Source organism: Cydia pomonella, chromosome 10 (assembly GCF_033807575.1).
Source record: "Cydia pomonella isolate Wapato2018A chromosome 10, ilCydPomo1, whole genome shotgun sequence".
Lineage (NCBI taxonomy): Eukaryota > Metazoa > Arthropoda > Insecta > Lepidoptera > Tortricidae > Cydia > Cydia pomonella.
This window is the reverse complement of record NC_084712.1, coordinates 7,700,963-7,721,833: the sequence shown is the minus strand read 5'-3', so window position 1 is coordinate 7,721,833 and position 20,871 is coordinate 7,700,963. Positions and strand designations below refer to the sequence as shown.

At 35.4% G+C, this 20,871-nt stretch overlaps 1 protein-coding gene across 2 annotated transcripts in view; it reads right to left on the bottom strand.

Moving 5' to 3' along the window:
* LOC133521979 (extracellular serine/threonine protein CG31145) overlaps window positions 1–20,871 on the bottom strand; it is a 132,426-nt gene that overhangs the window by 88,579 nt on the left and 22,976 nt on the right. Inside the window, exon 1 of one of the 2 annotated variants that reach the window (XM_061857139.1) lies at window positions 1,416–1,573. The exons of the other annotated variant lie outside the window; for it this stretch is intronic. Within the exon in view, the coding sequence (XP_061713123.1) occupies window positions 1,416–1,453 (38 nt within the window). The 5' untranslated portion in view covers window positions 1,454–1,573. Of the gene's footprint in view, window positions 1–1,415; window positions 1,574–20,871 lie in introns of those variants that run through there. 2 annotated transcript variants of the gene reach the window in all.

The window sequence follows — 20,871 nt, the reverse complement described above, 5'->3', positions numbered from 1 at the left end:
CATTTTTACTACTTACTTACCTGAAAAGCAGAGATCGTCATAAGATAACGAATAATTATAGTAATTTAATAACAAACTACGTAATTTAAACGGCTTAGACACGACAATTCTTGCAAAATAAACCTAGATGCCACTCATAGCATATAAGTGTCGACTTAACTCTCTCAGTTAAATGCTACAAGAAATATACTTAAATTTTTACTAGGAACTTCATTGCATAAACTTACGAAATGTATGCATCAGTAAGATTGACCTCGCTGTACAATGTAACTCAAAGCCAATCAATCCAAATCACTTGAACGAAGTAGGCCTTACGACTGATGCCATATTATGCAAAGCGCACGTAATTCTACATTGTTATTTAAAACAGCTCGTGCCATCTTGTTTGCCACCGTATTACTAAATTGCAAAATGCGCCACTTTGTAATAGGTAACTTAAATTCATTAAAATTCTAAGACATTTTGCGCGTTTTCATCAATACACATCTATCATATTATTATTCTAAACAATTATAAATTTTATTTAAATGTATAACGTATAGCGACAATCAATTGGAATATTTTCCGGCAGACGTAGTCATAAATGAAATATATTTTTAAACAAAGTAAAGAGAGTCAGTTAACGAATGCTCGTAGATTAGTGTACCTATAGAAATATATTGTATTTCATTGAACTCAAAGTTGCAGCCGTACTAACTACAGCTCAGAGCCTACTCGGGTGCTGAAAAGTCCTATATATATACTAATAGTCAAGTCATTTTAGCGCACTGATTAGGTACAGTCAGCGTCAAATATTTTGTAGCAACCAAAGTAGCCAAATAGTTCGGTACACCATATATTTAGTATGGTGTACCGAACTATTTGGACACGATGACTGCTACAAAGTATTTGACGCTGACTGTACGTTGACAATAATCGCATCTATATCTACTTGAGCGCATTAAATTGACCATGATTTGAAACTGATCTAAATTTCATTCGGAAAAATATAAAATGAAATATTCAAACTAAATATTCAAAGGGTCTAAATTTCCATCAAAGTTGAGTTTAGACTCTTACATTCTAATGCGTTAAAGTAACCTTGAGCGTAAATAATGTTTACAAGTAGGTAGGTACCTAGTAGGTCCCTACATTACTTAAATAACTACCTAGTACTTGCCTTCGCCTTGTGACTTATAGGTTATCAAACAAGAAACATGTCTCGCAAAGCAAAATCTCAACACACATCTGTTTTCTTCTAATTACTTTTTTTTTAATTAACAGTTCATAAAGGTGACAGTTTCTAACGGGACAAAAAATCAAAATATTCACACGATCACGATATAAACATGCGCCAAAAAAATGTATAACTTCATATGCAAGTTACATAAATTTATCATCATACATTTCAATTATAAAGAAGAACAACACATTACCTGCATAATAACACTAAACAAAATTGAAAATATCTCATCACGTACTTTCCAACTTTTATCACTTGTTCAATACAATATTTCACTCACACATCGTCAATTACGAATATAATTGACAAAAAACGGGAGAGGAAAGGGATGTAAGCCGATCCGCGGCGCTGCGCGAGCGCCGAGTGTTTTGAGCAAATCGCGTGGTAAAGAAAGACGCGCCCACGCATTCACGCGGCTATTACTAGAGCTTCTCGGCCCTCTGGCAAGGTTGCCTGGAATACCACGATTTGTCCCACTTATAGGTCTATCTAAACACAATAACAAGACTTATTTTGAACACGGTGGGAGTTATTAGAGCTAAAATTATCCCAGTGGCAATGACACTCTTCGATGTCAATACTGTGAACGATAATTAAAAATCAATAGTTAGGTACGCCTTATACTTTATAAAACAACCCACTACCGCACACTACAAAGACATGATTTTTTTATTGCAAAGACTTTCACATTTGTTTGAATCATTTGCGACCGTGGATCTTTCAGTTCAGTCTTTACTAGCTCCAAGAAATGGATCTAACCGCATCAGGCCGCGTAGCCAACGTTACAATCGTTAACGCTCCGTAGCGTATCATAGTCATCTCTCTCTATCACTCTGCCATATTAGTGCGAGTGTGACAGTTGCGTCTCGTTCGCCACGGAGCGTGAACGATAGGCACGTTGGCTACGCGGGCAATTCAGAACCAGAGTAATACAATCGGTTTTGGATATTACAGTTAAATTAAGTAACAAAAAAATTAAAGTAAAACTTTAATTTGAACGCAAGCACCATAGCGTTGCCATATGCAGTAACGATATCCGGTTATTGAACATGTTCATTAATTACTGACTTTCTCAAATAAAAAATCACCACTGCAGTATGCACTATAAAATGCTGATATAATGCATATACCTAATGTTCCGACGCTGACCTACATGGGACAACAACATACCTTTTGTAGGACTACACTATCTTCCGAAGATTTCTTGCTTAAAACCACCTTCAAATAATTAACATCCAGATAAGTAAAATGCATCAAATTCTACTTGATCGTCACACATTCCAAGAAATACTGTATATACCGACTAGAAGTGGTTTTATTACATCTCAGCGAATTCTACTTTCGCAACCGTCGCGTCGTATAAAGTTAATCGTATAAACAGTTTTTGATTATTTTCTGAAATCCAATTTTATTGAACGAATATCCAATAAAATCTTCGCCAATATCGCCGGTCATCGCAATATGCAACATTTGCATCGTTTTTAAAAGGATTTTCGAAGAAAAACACGTATCTGAGTCACTGACTTATATGTACTAATCTGAGTAGCTGGATCAACAAAAAGTATAATTTAAGTAATATCTAGAGAATATCGCAATGGAATCAACGTTTTGACAACTTACGGTAAAAAAAAAAAAACGTATCCGGTAACGTAAAACGGATGGTAAAGGAATTAATTATGCTTAATGCGCTGTGGCAATAAGTAAGTAAGTAAATATTCTTTATTGCACCAACAATTATTTGTAAATTAAGGAAACTATAGGTCAATTTACTGCTGCTTAATCTACTGTTCAATGTTATTGAATGACTGTATGTTTCTGAATAAAAGAAAAAAATAAAAATTATACATTTTACATACATGTAAAACTACAAATGAATTTTAAAGGAAAATAGAACCAGGTAACAACAGGCGGACTTAAGTATAAATAGTTAAGTAATTATTTTAATATTATATTTTTATACAATTATAAAATACATGAAATACGTAAACATTTTCAACTCATTTCATGTATTTTTTTTGTTGTATAATATGTCAGTCAGTAGTCACACCTTAAATAAGGGTCAACCTCAACTCTACATCACAGAGATGTCACATGTGTCTTATTGGTACTGTATGTTTTTTTAAGAAAATTGAGTTAGACTAAGATACCACTGCAATTTCTGCATCCATCAACTATTTCATTATTGTAAGGAGCAAAATAAAGTCCTGTTTAGGAGGAAGAGAAGGAGCAAAATGATTACAGTTTAGTTTACCTATCTACAGAACTAAAAACACATGGGATGGGTTGCCCGCAAGTCAGGGTTACTTGTCGTTTAAGAGATTATGGCATTTAGATCAATAATGGAATATATCGTTGTTATGTGCGACATTATCATCATCGTCATAAATATCGTAATGTCCGGGTGTATCTTCTTGGGGCATTTTGAACCCGTGAACGAAACTTTTTGAGAGCCAAACGACTTTGTGTGTAATATCATCAATGCCGTGGAAACAAACCTATGACATAACTCTACATAAACAGGATAATAACAAAGTATAATATGTACGTAGCACGACAATTACTTCGTAATCTCGCCAATTATCCAATGTATTTCTTATTGCCCCATTATGTCTATTATGGCCAGAATTGATTAATTGTATTATGGAAACCAGTTGCAATGACAATCAATCTAAATAACATCCTTAGGACGCCCGGATCGTCATAGGCTTGTATCATTAACTCTAAGTACATGCAATAAAGTTTAATTTTCTATGTAACTTTCAGAGTTGCGGTCAGATTGCTGTCTACCGAATAGAATAAAGTAAAATTCAATGTATATGATGATATGTATCCGCACTCGGAAGCTATTAATTGTCTTTCTAGGTAGGTATATTTAAAATATTGCTGTTGAAATGTATACACGTATAGCAAATTTCACAAAGCCGTATCGCGAGAAGTCGATAATCCAAGTAAAATTACGTGTCAAGACAACAAAGACGGAGGATAAAGTATGAACAATGGATGAACATTGTAAGTGCAATCAGAGGAAAAAATCACGCGTGACAGATTATGGTGTCATCGATAATTCTCGGTCACCTCGCGTTGTCCCGATGACACAGTGTCCAATCAGGAATCGCTTCAGGTACTTAGGTGGTATAGGGTTGCACCTGAGACGACTGCAAGAATAAAAGTTTTGTAAATTGTTGGTAGGTAAGTTAATTTCTAGTAACTTATGGTCAAATATGCCGTCGTGAACGACTGTTTATTACATAGAAACCTGTCAAAGAACCCATGCTTCGGTGAGGTGTAAAATTAGAAACATATTGTTAAATTGTTTTAAACAAGTGATTTACGAATCCAAATCCGATTTGAATCAAATTTGTATCCAACACCAGAAATTTATAAAAAATATATAAATAATTCTTTAAAAAAAGTCCAATAAGCAGATATCATTTCTCATAAACAATTAACAAATACTCAAAATTTTACACCTCGTGTTACCGCAATCATAAAGTCGTTTAATATACTTGTACAGTTTGTCCACCTCATTACGAATCGTTTTAGATGCGGTTTCAACCCTACCAAGTGCAACCGGTCGTCGACTCGACCGGCCTGACCACTTTCGAGGCTCGTCTTCGGAACAAGACGTTACATCACAACCTTGCTAATATGCGCCTTGCCCGCGTGCCAATGCAACTTTATCGGTTGCTGTCATAGCCCGAGTTTGCATGTTGCAAATATATGCGTGTAGGTTGAGATGCCATTGCAAATTTCTACATCTATCTGTTATTTCAATGACATGTGGTACAACTAGTACACGAATGACCGTGCACCTTTCTCTCGACTCGTATAAAGTTTATTGAAATGCAGAAGTTATCGTCGTGTGTAATGTGTATTATTATCTCATGCATGTCTTTGTTTGGCTCAGGTCGTAAACAAATATATCTAAGTTTGGCGTCTATTTCTAGACAACTCGTGCCAAGTTATTCTTATCATTAAGATGCTATGAACCGGTTTATCGGTAATAAAAAAATATAAATTGTTTATTACATTTATCACTATACACCGTTTGTTCATTTTATCACTATATACACTGTTTTTTTTTCAGTTAATTTCAAGGGTGCATTCCTGAGCTTAAATTAAGTAACTTTCTTAAAGACACCGGTATTCTAATAAAATCCATTTCGGAGATAATCAATAAATAATTTTTAACTTATAAGGCCCTTACGAGCGTATACACTTGCCTAAGGGCCTGTTTACATATTGATTAGTGTTTAGTACAAGTGTGTATATTTGCTACTAAACGTAAATAATATCTCGGGCGATTGATATTGTTCGAAATTTCATTGATATGCTACAGTTTTTAATTGTTTGGTTGAATTAAATGTAATGCCTGTGTTATAACAACGCTATATGCAACATTTAATACCTTTTTTACGAGATGTCCTAGAACATAATGACTCAAATCGTACATCATGTATGTAGTGGTAGTGTTATGTTTTCGGAGATTTTGACCTTTACACTTTGTTCAGCCTTTCTGGGACACCCTGTGCAGTGCACTTGTATAATGAATATTTACTGGTTACGTACTCATACGCAAGATGCATTCGGCTGTGTCGTCATTAGTAGGTCAACGTGACTCATGACGTTTAAAAAATATGGTACCTTCTGAAGCTATACCAACACGCTATTATTTAAATTACACGGCATAATGTAAATAAATAATGATGTACTATTTCATTTTTTTGGGAGGATTCACATTTCCCGTCAAGTAGGGCTACGATGGTCGGCTGTTTATCATTGTCACCATGTGTATCAAGTTCTAACAAATATGTAAGCGCGAAAGTGACGGGCATAGTGATAGGTGATAAAAATGGAATCATGCTGCCACCGCAGAGCAAAAACTATCTGTCGTGGTGTCCTGAAGGATTACAGTACATGTTTCTTCGAAATAAAAGTAGAATAGTCGTCAACGTGCCTTAGATCTTCTAGATTTTTGCAAGTACTTTATAAATAGTAATATGTACTCGTCAAGATATCTTTTTTTGTATACTACGTCGGTGGCAAACAAGCATATGGCCCGCCTGATGGTAAGCAGTTTCCGTAGGCTATGTACGCCTGCAACTCCAGAGGAGTTACATGCGTGTTGCCGACCCTAACACCCCTCCCTCCAGTCGTTGAGCTCTGGCAACCTTACTCACCGGCAGGAACACAACACTATGAGTAGGGTCTTATTATTAGTATGTTTACTCATGTAAGTGAATTGTAATATTCGTATGAGTAATAAAACTAATAAAGATTCTTTAAACTTATATTTAAAACTTAGGCTACGTAAACGGTTACCAGCACACTGTACATACGCTTCTTTGCCACTAAAATGGTACAATAGAATACCTGAACAAATAGAGCTATTAAAATAGTCATCAATGAATTTATTCGCATTGTTATCTAACGGCTGTCACGTGTGGATTTCAATCAATACGATCGGAGTAGAAATATTTAGCTGCTGAAAAGCAGTGACATACCTACCTACAAAGATACGAGTCTAAAGTCATAGTGATACTATCATACATTTCTGTATAGATAATACATATATGTGTATTTGTATAGCCGCCATCAGATATATCGGAGCGGCGGAGGTGCTCACAAATATCTGAACACGCCTCTATTGTCAAGGCGTTAGAGTGCGTGTTCAGATATGTTTGAGTACCTGGATCACTCCGATATATCTGATGGTGACAGTGGGTAACAGTAGAAAGTAAAAAGAACAATAAACATTCAGAGAGGAAGGTAGATAGGTGCACAAAAAAAAACAACCAAGTGCGTGTCAGGCAATGTGCAAGGAACGGTTCCGTGCAGTCATACATTTCATACATTCATACAATACGAAAAAAACAAAACTTGCAGGTATATCTAAGTTAAAGAGTATTGATTGAAGGTAGTTTTGCGGGGAAAGCTTCATAAGAGATTTGGTCTAAACTATTTTTCAATGACAAATTCCACCTGTGCGTTGACTTGGCAGCCATTCGAGATTAAGTCCGCTGTATACGGCTTTGTTTCGTGTAACAACGTATACAAACAAACAACACGAACGACATATTCTTCATTCAGAAAACGTAAGTGATTTAAGTATCATAAAGTTTACTTGGCAATAATATGGCTGACATTATTGCAGTTTAAAGTACAGATTTAACCTTTGCTGTCAACCTGGATTGTTGCGTCACTTAAAGAAACGCCCATTCCAATCGCTTTACGAGTAAAGGCACCAGAAGTCTGCAAAAACCAGTATAAGAACGCTCTACGTTTACCCATACTTGTTTAGTTATGGATTTGTAGGTCAAGTTTCATTGGCCAGCGCTCGCGCATCGATAATAGACGGCCGGAGGCACAAGCGCGGATCGTGACTCTTTCAATCGTTAACTCTTAACCTTATTGTTAAGTTTCAATGAGTTGCACTCTGCTTACCTAGTTCTACCTATGGACAAACACGCATAGTCTTTGCTGTGTCAGATGTGCGATACATAGCAAACGACTTGTTATAAGACGAAACTTAACTTAGCGACCGGGTTATTGTGAAAAGTGTTGACGTCGTGAACTGTTAAATTTTTTTGACACCCAAAAGTTAAAAAAAAATCCCAAATCAATTTTTTTTTATGAAATTAGAATGGTCGCAAAACATACATATGAAATTAGATAAAAAGTGTGTGTGTGTGTGTGTGTGTGTGTATGTGTGTGTGTGTGTGTGTGTGTGTCAGCTCCGACGCACGGCTGGAGTTAAAACTTAAAATTAAGATCGTAACTCCGCAAGTTGAGAGTTGTTATTTGTTTACATTGAATAAATAATGTGTTTCCATGCAGCCGTTGCTAGGGGATGCGCAGGATGTTGCGCACGAAACAACGTCACGTTTGATTTTATTCTCCGTAAATTTTCATACCCTAGACCTATATATGAAAAATCGACTCTTAAGGAGTAAACTCTAAAAAGGACAAGTGGCGTATATAGAGTAGTAGGCATGGTTAGTTATATACGACAATAGGCTGCAAATTATGATAAAAGTTGATTAAAGTTTATGCAAAGTAACAACCTGTCAAAAACAAAGTGGAATCACATAACTGATGTTGAGGTTTAAAGCTCAAAGGTTGAAGTATTTTCTTATTCATACAAAGGTTGAAGTATTTACTTAATTAATAAAATAGTTAGGTACTAGTTTTCCAGGCTTTGCTACATCAGTTTTATTACTGCTAGTCAATTAACGTCCTAATCGATATTTATTACATACGTATATTTAGTTACCGTTAGTCCATTACTTATATTATTAGTTTATTATAGAATTAAGTAGAGTAATTAACTTAACGAAATAATAAGTTATAAAATATTAATTAAAGACCGACAGAACAATACCTAATAATGTCATTCATACGAGTATATATATACTTACCTATAAACAGGGCCGTCTTAAACTATGCTGAGGCCCTTGGGCAGAAGATTTTTTAGAAAGTAAAGAAAGCGAATTAAACTAACATTTTTTTGCTTTGATCTTAACACTGTAATCAAAAATATTGATACTGTTTGTCCCTTGGGGCCAACTGAGGATGGCGGCTCTGGGCATGGGCCCCGTGTGCTCTAATGGTAAAGACGGTATTGCCTATATAAGTGCAACTTGTTTTAACTAACGATGCTCGCAGCTCTGCCCGTATAAGATTTGGTCTGCCTCATTTTTCTTCTCTCCCTATTACTGCTTCAGCGTTGGTGTGCATCATTGCACATGACTGCATTGTTGCAGGAAATGTCAATTATCCAGGTGTATAATGGATGAATTTATATCCGTAATGGATACAGACATGGATTTTCACATTTCCCGCAGAAATACTGCAGCGGTCTCAATACGTTTGTATGAAACCTTTATCCACTCAAGCCATACTCAAGCGGTTTGAGTTCTCCTAAACGTAATCCTGTAAATCCTGACTGACTGATTCATTAACGCAGAGTCGAAACTACAAAAGCTAGAAAGTTTCCATTTGCACACCAGTACCCCTAGTGTAAATAAATTCGATTTTGAAACGTGACGTACGCGTTTGCGTTTAGTCTCATTTTGTATTGGATTTAGAAAGAGCGCGCCAAGCGGGACGTTTTGGAAACTCAAAATCCTATACAAAATGAGACTTAACGCAAACGCGTTCGTCACGTTTCAAAATCGAATTTATTTACACTAGGGGTACAGGTTACATTTATAATGTGTACAAGAGATAAAAAGTAATTTTGAGAAATTACAAAAAGGGGGTTAAAAAGGGGAAGATAATTTGTATAGGGTCCAAGTTTAATTTTAAGCTAGTAATAATATATGTATGTATGTGTAGTAGTAGTAATGTACAATTGTTGGTGCAATAAAGAATATTTACTTACTTACTTACTTAATTTCAAACTTCGTAAATAGGTAATTTATTAAAATAGTAATAAGATGATTTCTGTGTTTTTGAAAATTCATCCCCTAAGGTGAAAAAGGAGTTGTTTGTACCGGGAACAAAATATTTTCTAAGTGAGGGACTTAAAACTTCGTAGAAAGGCACTACAGTATTACAACAGAAGTAAAGTATTTGTAACGGGAAAGATTTGAGTAGGGACTTGACATTTGTAGGAAGATACAATACAATATTAGAAAGTAAGAAAAATAAAATCCGGAGATTTTTTGAAATTCCTCCCCTATTAGGGTTCAAAAGGGGTTGAAAGTGTGAATCAGGAAATAAATCCACATGAACGAAGTCGTGGGCAACAGCTAAAGTGTAATAAATAAGTTCATTATTCAAGTAATGTCTAATAAGAGCTTATTGCCATAAAGCAAGTTGAAATTGTATTATATGGTTTGTGCAATCAATACCAATTGAACTCGAGAATGTTAATAATTGACATTTATTAGTTCCTAGTTTACTTGTACGATTCACAGCGATAATTATAAGTTAAAAACCGAAAACAAACTAAATACCGTCAATATCTATAGAACATCGCGCGATCCTCATTGTTTTACTCGTAAATAGGGCCATTTAGCGACCTCGATTCTATATATTTTATTGATTCTTAGATGGCTGACAAGATGGCATTATTGTGTTAAGCGGAGCAGAGGTCAATGCGCTGTATAAGTGTATAAAGTATGGTCCGAGACCTCGCGCTGAGTATCGCTTGGTGGCAACATGGCGATGAACACAAGTCCGCAACAATCTTTAACATTATCTCCGCTGTTAGTAAATGACATTTCGGTTATTTAACACCGACTTGCAGGTATACGAGTATTAGTCGTTTTACTGCTTCTCGGGTGAGATGAAACAATTGATGTGAAACGCGTCGTTGGTTGTGCTTACCAAACAGTTGTTGAACGTATGAAATGTTGGTAATTTAATACAATAGGAGAATTGCGACCTGTAGAAGAGAACATCCGGACATATTATGAAAGCAGATTGCCCAAGTCAAAACAGAAACCTTCGCTAACGCTTCGGTCAATAAAGGGCGCTGGGCGCTTTATTTTTAGAACGGATAACCGATGAAACCGCAAAGTCCAATAATGGCGACCATGATGTTGTGGTTTTGTAAAATTTAGTCTGGGTTAATTATTGCCCACAAGTCAATTACCTAGGTACTATTTATTAGTATTAGGGGTCTATTTACCTACAAGTTAGTGAATGTGAAATCCATTATAACGTGAGGCATCAATCGTCTTGAAGCCTGCATGAATCTTGAAGCAACCGGTGGACATTATATTTAAGTTATTTTTTAATATCCTTACAAATAGAAGAGTAACCGCCACTGCAGGTCTGCAGGGCTCGTCTGCTCGTTTGCTGACTATGCTAATATAAAAAAACCGGCCAAGAGCATGTCGGGCCATGCTCAGTGTAGGGTTCCGTAGTTACTCTTCCGTCACAATAAGCTAAACCGGAGCTTAAAGTATAGTAAATTGTTAACCAAGGGATGAAACGGTACCTTTCACGCGAGTTAAACAAATAGGCAAATTTGCATAATCAGTACCTAATTAAAGTCTTTTTACTATGATGGGGAAACTCTATGCGATAATTCAAAAACAGCTAAACTAATCATGTCCGCTATAGTTTTCATTTAAAGTCTTTCTTAAGCTCTACTTCCACGATTTTTTTCATATTTTTTGGACCTATGGTTCAAAAGTTAGAGGGGGGGGGGACACATTTTTTAGGGTTCCGTAGCCAAATGGCATAAAACGGAACCCTTATAGTTTCGCCATGTCCGTCTGTCTGTCTGTCTGTCTGTCTGTCTGTCTGTCTGTCCGAGGCTTTGCTCCGTGGTCGTTAGTGCTAGAAAGCTGAAATTTGGCATGGATATATAAATCAATAAAGCCGACAAAGTCGTACAATAAAATCTAATTTTTTTTTTTTTAGGGTACCTCCCCTACACGTAAAGTGGGGGTGAATTTTTTTTTTTCGTTTCAACCCTAGAATGTGGGGTATCGTTGGAAAGGTCTTTCAAAACTAATAGGGGTTTTTAAGAAACATTTTTTGATAAAGTGAATATATTCGGAGATAATCGCTCCGAAAGAAAAAAAAAATGTGTCCCCCCCCTCTAACTTTTGAACCATAGGTCCAAAAAATATGAAAAAAAATTGTGGAAGTAGAGCTTAAGAAAGACATTAAATGAAAACTATAGCGGACATGATCAGTTTAGCTGTTTTTGAGTTATCGCAAAAAGTTTTCCCTTCATAGTAAAAAGACTTACTTTAATTAGGTACTGATTATGCAAATTTGCCTATTTGTTTAACTCGGGTGAAAGGTACCATTTACTACACTTTAAGCTCCAGTTTAGCTTATTGTGACGGAAGAGTAACTACGGAACCCTACACTGAGCGTGGCCCGACATGCTCTTGGCCGGTTTTTTTTTTCTTTCGGAGCGATTATCTCCGAATATATTCACTTTATCAAAAAATGTTTGTTGAAGACCCGTATTAGTTTTGAAAGCCCTTTCCAACGATACCCCACACTGTAGGGTTGAAGCAGAAAAAAAAATTCACCCCCACTTACGTGTAGGGGAGGTACCCTCAAAAATATTAAATTTTTAGATTTTATTGTACGACTTTGTCGGCTTTATTGATTTATATATCCATGCTGAATTTCAGCTTTCTAGCACTAAGCCTCGGACAGACAGACAGACAGACAGACAGACAGACGGACATGGCGAAACTATAAGGGTTCCTAGTTGACTACGGAACCCTAAAAAGGTAATTACCAACTATTGTAATTAAACAGCCTCAAAGACACTAATTTCAATCTGAAATGAAAAAAAAAGGATAAAAACAGCATACAAGCGTTTGTTTTATAGTTGCTTGAGGCAATGATGATGGATATGATATGTACTCGATTTAACCGAGAGATTTATTATATACTTATCATATACTGAGATCTATTTGGTTCGAGAATTTTCAGTAAAGAATTTAACGGATGGATATTTGTGTATGTTAGAAACAGACAAAATTTCACAAAGTTTTACAAAAGTTCTATAAATATGGGGGGGGGTTACTAAATAATGATTGAGTGCTACATAGATACTGACCAAGTATCCAAACTGGCTTACGTAGTTTCTTAGTTCGGTACATCACTAGTTGATACACTTTAGGACGTATACCTTATAACATCTTTAGTTACGATTATTGTTCTATCTTGAGGATAAGACAAGTCAGGACAAAAAGCTATATGAAACTAAGGAGCCGAGGACGAATATAGGTTTGAAATTTTATTCGTAAACAATTTTCTTGAAACTTTTGTGTAGATCATCATTAAATTTGATATTTACCATTAGCCTGTGAAGCCTCTGGTGAAGGATAACAACAGTACTAATCCCATCAGACACTACTTTTTCCTTTTTCTCGAAAGTATGGACATACACCCGTCACATTCGTAACTCTTCGAATTAGATAGGTAGTTAAGCGGATTTGGTACAGGTCCTTGGTATTGGAGAAACGTTAAGAGAAGAGGATGATCAATAGTTTCTCGACGAGGCGATAAAGTTCATCAGAATTTATTTCCATAACAAAAGGTTTTGGCTATGGACCAGTTTTGCGACATAAATCAATGCATCTCGGTTCCATGGCGACTATTTCAGGCCGCGTGGGCGCGTGTAACATATCGAATCAACACAACGTGTCGCGGAAGCGGAGTGATTTAGCGACGTCGTTTACCGTTGTTTACAACTAGCGAAAACTATGGAAATATAAGAAATTAATTAAAGAAGTATTACATGATAGGAGGCAGGGCACATGCCAGGATTATTGCTGATCTCCGTACTTAATATCTTAGTTAGATATACCAAATGAAATAAAAAAACATTATGGCACAATTTTACACAGTGCAGTAAAAAAAGTCGCCCTATGTATTTGCGTGGAAAGCACATAGTTTACCTACTTTCAACAGTTTCAACCCATATTATCTACTTTATTTCGGCCCTACAACTTAACCATGTAACTGGTGACCGAAGAGCTGGTGGGTTGGCTTTCCTCGCACAACGTATCAGTATTGCGATACATCGAGGAAATGCCGATGCCGCCAGCATTCTTGGTACAATGCCTCAAGGGCCTATTTTAGATATAAGCTAGTTATAGTAATCATCTGTATATATCCAATATTGTTATCGTAAATAAAGAATATTCAACCACATATACATACAATGTATATGACGGTACTAGATAATAGTCACGTATAGCCTGAATCAAAACCAAACATTGCCTAAGTTACAAGATAGCAATATCAAAGTCAAACCGGTACCCTTAATGGATTCTTTGAAGCCATTGAGATAATATTAACAAACACAACACACGTAATGTTTATCCTGTTTTGTCGTGCGGCACAGGAAGAGCTCCCCCTCCTGCCAATGACCATTGAATTAAACTAGATGACTGGAACTCTTAATTAGTTAAGGGGCACAGCAACATAGTAAGTAGATATATTTTTACTTTATGTTGTTATCAACTGTTTATTGTTTGTGCTAAGCTACTTTAGTTTGTTTTTTAAAGTTTAAAAGTAAAAATCTAATATTAAGCGTAGTGATGGTTTTAAGCATTAAATGTTACCAATGTCTCACGTCACCACCACTAGAAAATTTACTTGTTGAAAAACTTAGAAATAGAAACTACCGAATTGAAAAACAATATTTCCGTGAGACAGACTTATTTGATAAATAGGTATATTAAACCGGGTCACTCACGTATTTAATTTAAGTCGATGATTGCTCGACATGTTTCGCTCCATAACGAGGAGCTTCTTCACACAAATGAAAAAAAGAGCAAACATCGACTTAAAAGACGTGTGACCCGTTTCAATATATATATATCTCTAACGAATTTAATAATTTCTATTTCGCAAATTACTTATAAGGCTACACGTGCGCAAAAATAAGTCTGTCGTTGTAGCGGATTCATTTTTACTGATTTACGTATATAGTATTTACCAGTAAACATGAACAATTTACCGGAATGTATGTTCATATTACGAAATTTTTGCTGGAGTCCTGAAACGAACAATCATTGACGGTTGTTGACATTGTTCAAGTATATTCGCGTGGTTGGTCCATGCCATCCTATTACTTAAACTGCCCAATATCGTTTAATATACTCGTACTATGGTTATTCAGATAGTAGAATCATTTATTGCTTTTACATTTGCAGTTGCGTACGCATGCTATGATTAAAATTCCTGGTTTGATTGGATTGACTGACTATTTATTTCCTTAATCCGTTTAACGATACGATATTAACAACTTAACACCCGCTTTCATTTCAGTGCATACCGTACATAACTACCAGAACTATTAATATTATATCGAAATTATGTTGATTCAAAACGGTTATACAAAATGGTGATTTTAGCTTCATAAATACAAATTAACTTAATATTTCGTGATGTAAAAAAAGAAATATTCTTTATCCAAATATATAAAAGAAGAAACTGACTGACTGACATGTCAACGCACAGCCTAAACCGCTGGTTCTAGAGATTCCAAATTTGGCACGTAGGTTCTTTATAAGGTCTAGGGGTGCACTGAGAAAGGATTTTTCAAAATTCACCCCCTAAGGGGGTGAAAAGGGGGTCCAAAGGTTGTTTGGGGAAACAAGATTAGTTAGACTATTTTATTCGAAACATTACAAGAGTATTCCTAACGATAAATAAGTGAACACGTGTTTCAGATTTTTTGAGAATACAACCCCTAAAAGGGGGAAATGTGGTGACAAAGTCTAAAAATCAACATGGGTATTATTTCTATGGATTATCGGGTCGCTGATTAGGAAAACCACCACGATTTTAAAATCTAACGAGGTGGACGTAAAATACAAATCCCCTGTTGGGGTGCGATGGGGTTGAAATTACTAAATATCAATATGGGTGTAGTTTTTATGGTTTTTGGGACATTATTTACGAAAATGGCATTAAGTTCTCTCTAACCCTACACCTCTGACCCGAGAAGATTTAAATCCCCCCTCAATTGGATGAGGGTATCCCAATACGGACCGGCAAGAAACTCGGCGGGACACATCTTTTCAAAACATTACATCTTATAATTAACATGCTTTGAATAAGAAAAAATGCAATTTAGATTTAGAAATCATGCAGTTACATACAGTAGCTACTTTTCTTTATAGAAATTTGTTTAAAAAAATAAATATTTCATATCAAATCATACAAATACCTACGTACTCGTATTTGTACTCTTTCAGAAAACATACCGAATTCTTACAAAATGAAAAGAAAAATAAAATAATAAAGAAATGGGAATATACATTATAAAAATCTGACTCATTGCTATACCTACATAAAATATTTGATGTGTTTTCTTACCTGACTTGTGTCACCATAAGTAATACAATGATTTTAATTGCTACTTGTTTTTACAGTTTCTGGTTTGGACCATGCATGTTTGTCTGTCAAGTTGTCCTCGACTATGTAATAAGCCTTTAACATCAATGACTTTTTTTAAGCTTCGCGTATTAGAACTTAATCTGGATTAGGTCCTAAAACTTCAACTAAGTATGTTTTCTTTTGAGTCAGTGTTAGCCTAAAAACATACCCACCTTAATCCAAGCTGTACCTACCTAACTTAGGTAGGTACAGCTTGGATAGGTAAATTAAATAGGTAGTTCATTTTGAAGTGGATTGAATCCACTGGACAGCGAACGAGGAAATGGGTGAAGAGGAAAATGACGAAACATTTATACATAGGCTATTATTTTTAACGTTTATCGGAAAACATTGTTACTATGGCTGCTGCATTGTTTAATGTTTATGCATCAACGTGTGCACATCTGACGTAAAAACAAGTCTATTAAAACATATCATTTAGGACTTATGTTGGTGCTATAGGATTTAAATTTGAATACATGATTAAAATTAAATCGTACTATAATATATGCTATTGTGCATATACCTTACTTCAACATTTACGTATGGGAAATATCTCTGTAATTGACCGAGCGTCAGCGAAGGTCTCCATTTCAAAAATGCTTTCTGATGTCCAGATATTCTCCTCTGCAAATCGCATTTCTCAACATATTATCGTGAAATTTTGTGATCAACTCCGATAGTTAGAACTTTTCTGTCGTTTTTTGGAAATAATTTAAAATGGCGGAAATTGGCATAAAAGACTTAAGCGCGAGTATATAGAACTTAAAACCATTGTAAGTTCGTTGTATTATCAGTATTATCACAGCTCACACTCAACGAAATAATTTTTTAAGCTTATGCTCAGAGAGCCACTAATACTATAAATAGGTAGAATGACTGGATATATACAACACAACTCAACTATCTCTTGCTTAACTAGCTAGCCCACGCCATCTACTATATACGCGATATAAGTCCCGTTAAGTTTAAATTAAATCTCAATGGTTGACTGGTAGAGAATGCCTTAAGGTAAATAGCGAACTTAATCATTTGTACAATTTTATATCGTGCAATAAAGTTTTAATAAATAAATTATGTGAGAAAATTATAAAAGTATAATCCAGTAATACTATTATCACTTATTCCACAACACAGAAATATCCGTAACTAGGTATGAAGACATACCTATATGGCAAATTGCTCTTTATATTTCATAAATGCAAAAGTTTTCGTGCGACAAACGGCCTGGCGACATTTAGCGCGTCTCGATGAATCAATTGTCTCCCGATGACCCCGTCTCGATGTCGCGACTATACGGTAACATTGGTAAAATATGGGAACGGAAAACTCGTCGATTTGAACACTAGGCTTTTAAGGAAAGGTCAAGGGATACACTTATTCGGAAAATTAATACATCACCATCATTTTAGCATCCAGTCGCCCACTGCTGAGCATAGGTCTCTCTTCGTGTACGCCACTTATTCCGGTCCTGGGATAGTCTCATCCAGAAGTGTCCTGCATTTTTCCGAATGTCATTTACCCAGCGAGCAAAGATTGTACGCCAGGTATCGGTACGTATCGTATAGGTATATAGAAATATTAATTCCAGAACACGTATGTCACATAGCTCTCAAACTGCGTGCGAAATTAAACTGTGCATCATATTTTACGGGTTTCAAATCAATAAGCTCATTTGTAAACACAAAACCCAGAGGTAAATTTACGGAATGAAAATATGGTTTTGATTTTTTTTGTATTTATATTAGTAACATATTAGCGCGTCTCCTTCGAACAAAGAAATTTAAATTTATTAAAAATGAATGGGTATCTTAACAACCAACCCTTGGCCTAGCTGAATTATGTCGAACAGGAACGTTGTTGTTAATATACATATAAATTTCATATCAATTTTCTATACGATTCTATACATAATACAGTACTGGAAAAAACCGAAATGTACATGTGCTTTAGGGTATTTAGAACCAGTATACAATACAAACTACTAAAAAGTATCATAACCGGTGTAGCGGTTACGAAGAGATTAACAAATTACGATTTTTTTTTACTTTGCAGCAGCTGTTGTGTTGTGACAAATATCACAATTGCCGAACATTTTCGAACAAAGTGTCAAAAACACTGCCAATGATTGATTTAAACAGTATGTTTCTTTTTGTTGTCGATTATTATTGGAAATAAATTTTGATTGAATTTTATTTTTTTGTTCTAATAAAAAATTATATTAACGTTAGAGAATTCCTGAGAAGTAACCCTCAGGACAAGGACACACTGCATAAACTTTTATTATTGAGACCAATGCCGAACTCGCGAAAAAATGTTGGCTGTCTCATACATTCACCTGATTTCTATGAGACAGCCAAATTGTTATTCTCGATTTCTGCATCTGCGAAAAAATGTTTATCCTGTATTTTTCAACTCTGTTCCAATACTTGCAATTAATTAAAATTTAAAATTAAATAACTTCTATTTTCGCGTCTATACATTTTAACGGCATTCGCACGTCGCTGCTTCGACAAATTTATTCATAAAAAGTTTTACACAATGACCTTACAATAACAATGTAGCGTAATAACCAGATCTATAGTAAAATCCTGCGTAAGACTCAAACAATGTACATATTTTTACGTTTTTAGGGTTCTGTAGCCAAATGGCAAAAAACGGAACCCTTATGGATTCGTCATGTCTGTCTGGCTGTCCGTCCGTATGTCACAGCTACTTTTTTTCGAAACTATAAGAACTATACGGTTGAAACTTGGTAAGTAGATGTATTCTGTGAATCGCATTAAGATTTTCACTCAAAAATAGAAAAAAAAAAAAAAAAAACAATAAAGTGTACTATCGTATATGAATTTGGGTCTTAGGATCAACTAGAAATAGGGAAGCACTATCATATTTATATAATATAAGATGTTTGATAACTTAACTGATATAAAATAAAGTGATGATGAAGATTTCATGTAATTTGGTAGGAACCTAACAATGGCAGCGCATATATAGGGCAAGCCGCAGCTAATATGCCTGCTTCTTCTCCAGTCCCTATAGAATAATCAGCGTAACTCTTTTAAATTAGCGAACTTGGTGAGATGCGAGATCTATGAACGCCCCGTCGCAGGGGGCCCACCGCGAACCACGTTCGACGTGTTGCGTCCCCGTCACACTTACGTACGAATTTACATGTGCGACAGCGAGGCAACACGTCGAATGTGGTTCGCGGAAGGTTTTCCGCGAACCACTAGGGTCTGAAGCCGGATTCGGATTTAACAATTTGTTATGGGTTGAACTGGTTTTGACATGACCTTGACGATCGTCTTGGTGATTAGCACGCACGCACGAATTTCGCTTAATTTCATATGCACCAATCCCGTGAGCGATCTTCAAGCTCGTTATCAAAACCAGTTTAAAAGCATAACAAATTGTTAAGTCACATAAAATACGTATCTCTATTTAATTTATATCAAACGTGAAGAGGAGTAAGGCCGCGTAGCCAACATGAAAATCACTTGCACTCCGTAGCGATCGAAATGAAACTGTCACTGTCGCACTAATAGGGAAGTAGCGATAGCGATTGATACCTTGGCTAGGCCAGCTGTTCGGAGGTTCCGTTTTTTGCAAATAAGCATTTACTGAGTTTTATTACTGAAATGAAATATGTAGGCACGAAATAAATTACTAAAGAGGTTTTTATAATCGAAAACAAACAGCAAGGCAAGTTAACAGATACCTGTAAAAAACAACAAGGCAAAAGATACTTGAATGAATGATGAAATTCCCAGCTTACAACATTTTTAGCACGCGTCTGAAAACCCTGCAACATAGTAAGTATTCTTATGACGAAAGCCTTGTTTTAACATTGTTCGCGCCTCGAACGAGACAAAACCTTGCTGATAAAAAGTTTCGCATCTTATTTCACGATCGCTTGCTGTTTCGACAGAGTCGTGAGAAATTAACTTCGTAGGCACGCGATTTAAAGCTGGTAACTTCACAATTGTAGCAGCATAAGCTAAGGCTATTAAAATCGTACATAGATAATTGCATAGATATTATCGGAGGTTAAAAAAATCCTTAAAATCTGATCCCTTAATTAAAAATATTTTATGTCATACAGCGTGTATTTTTGATACGACCGCATAACCAAGGGTATGTAATTTTGGCTTTAATGAATACACTTTCGTAGGTTTTATTTTATAAAATTAAACAGACGACTTTCATTTTTCCATATAAAATAATTCGGCTAGCAATGTCACAACTGTCACAAGTGACTATGATGTACGAAATACATTGCCGCTCGAAAAAAAAAAACAAATATTTATTATGCTCTGGTAGTTAAGATTAAATTAAAAAGTATTTCAGAATCGTTTTATAGCACTAAAACCTACGACTAGTTTATATTTGCGGTTATATCAAAAACACACACTGTATACCATAAAAGGTTTTAAACATTTTCTTCCCATGCACTCACACTTCATGCCTTCAGGACCCATGTACTCGTATCAAATATCAAACATTTATTCAGCAAATAGGCCACAGGGGCACTTTTACATGTCCATTTTTACAAACAATAACTTAAAAAAAAAAATTTACAAATATCGAATCTATGAAATAATAAATACTTTATTAGAGATGTATACTGTCTCTAAATGTCAAATTACACAAAAAAAAACTATGATAAAAAAATAAAACCATAAAATACTAAAATTCTTTAGAGATGTATAAGTCTCTAAGTGTCAGAGATAAAATATAAAAATATATATTAAATTATCCTTAGAGATGTA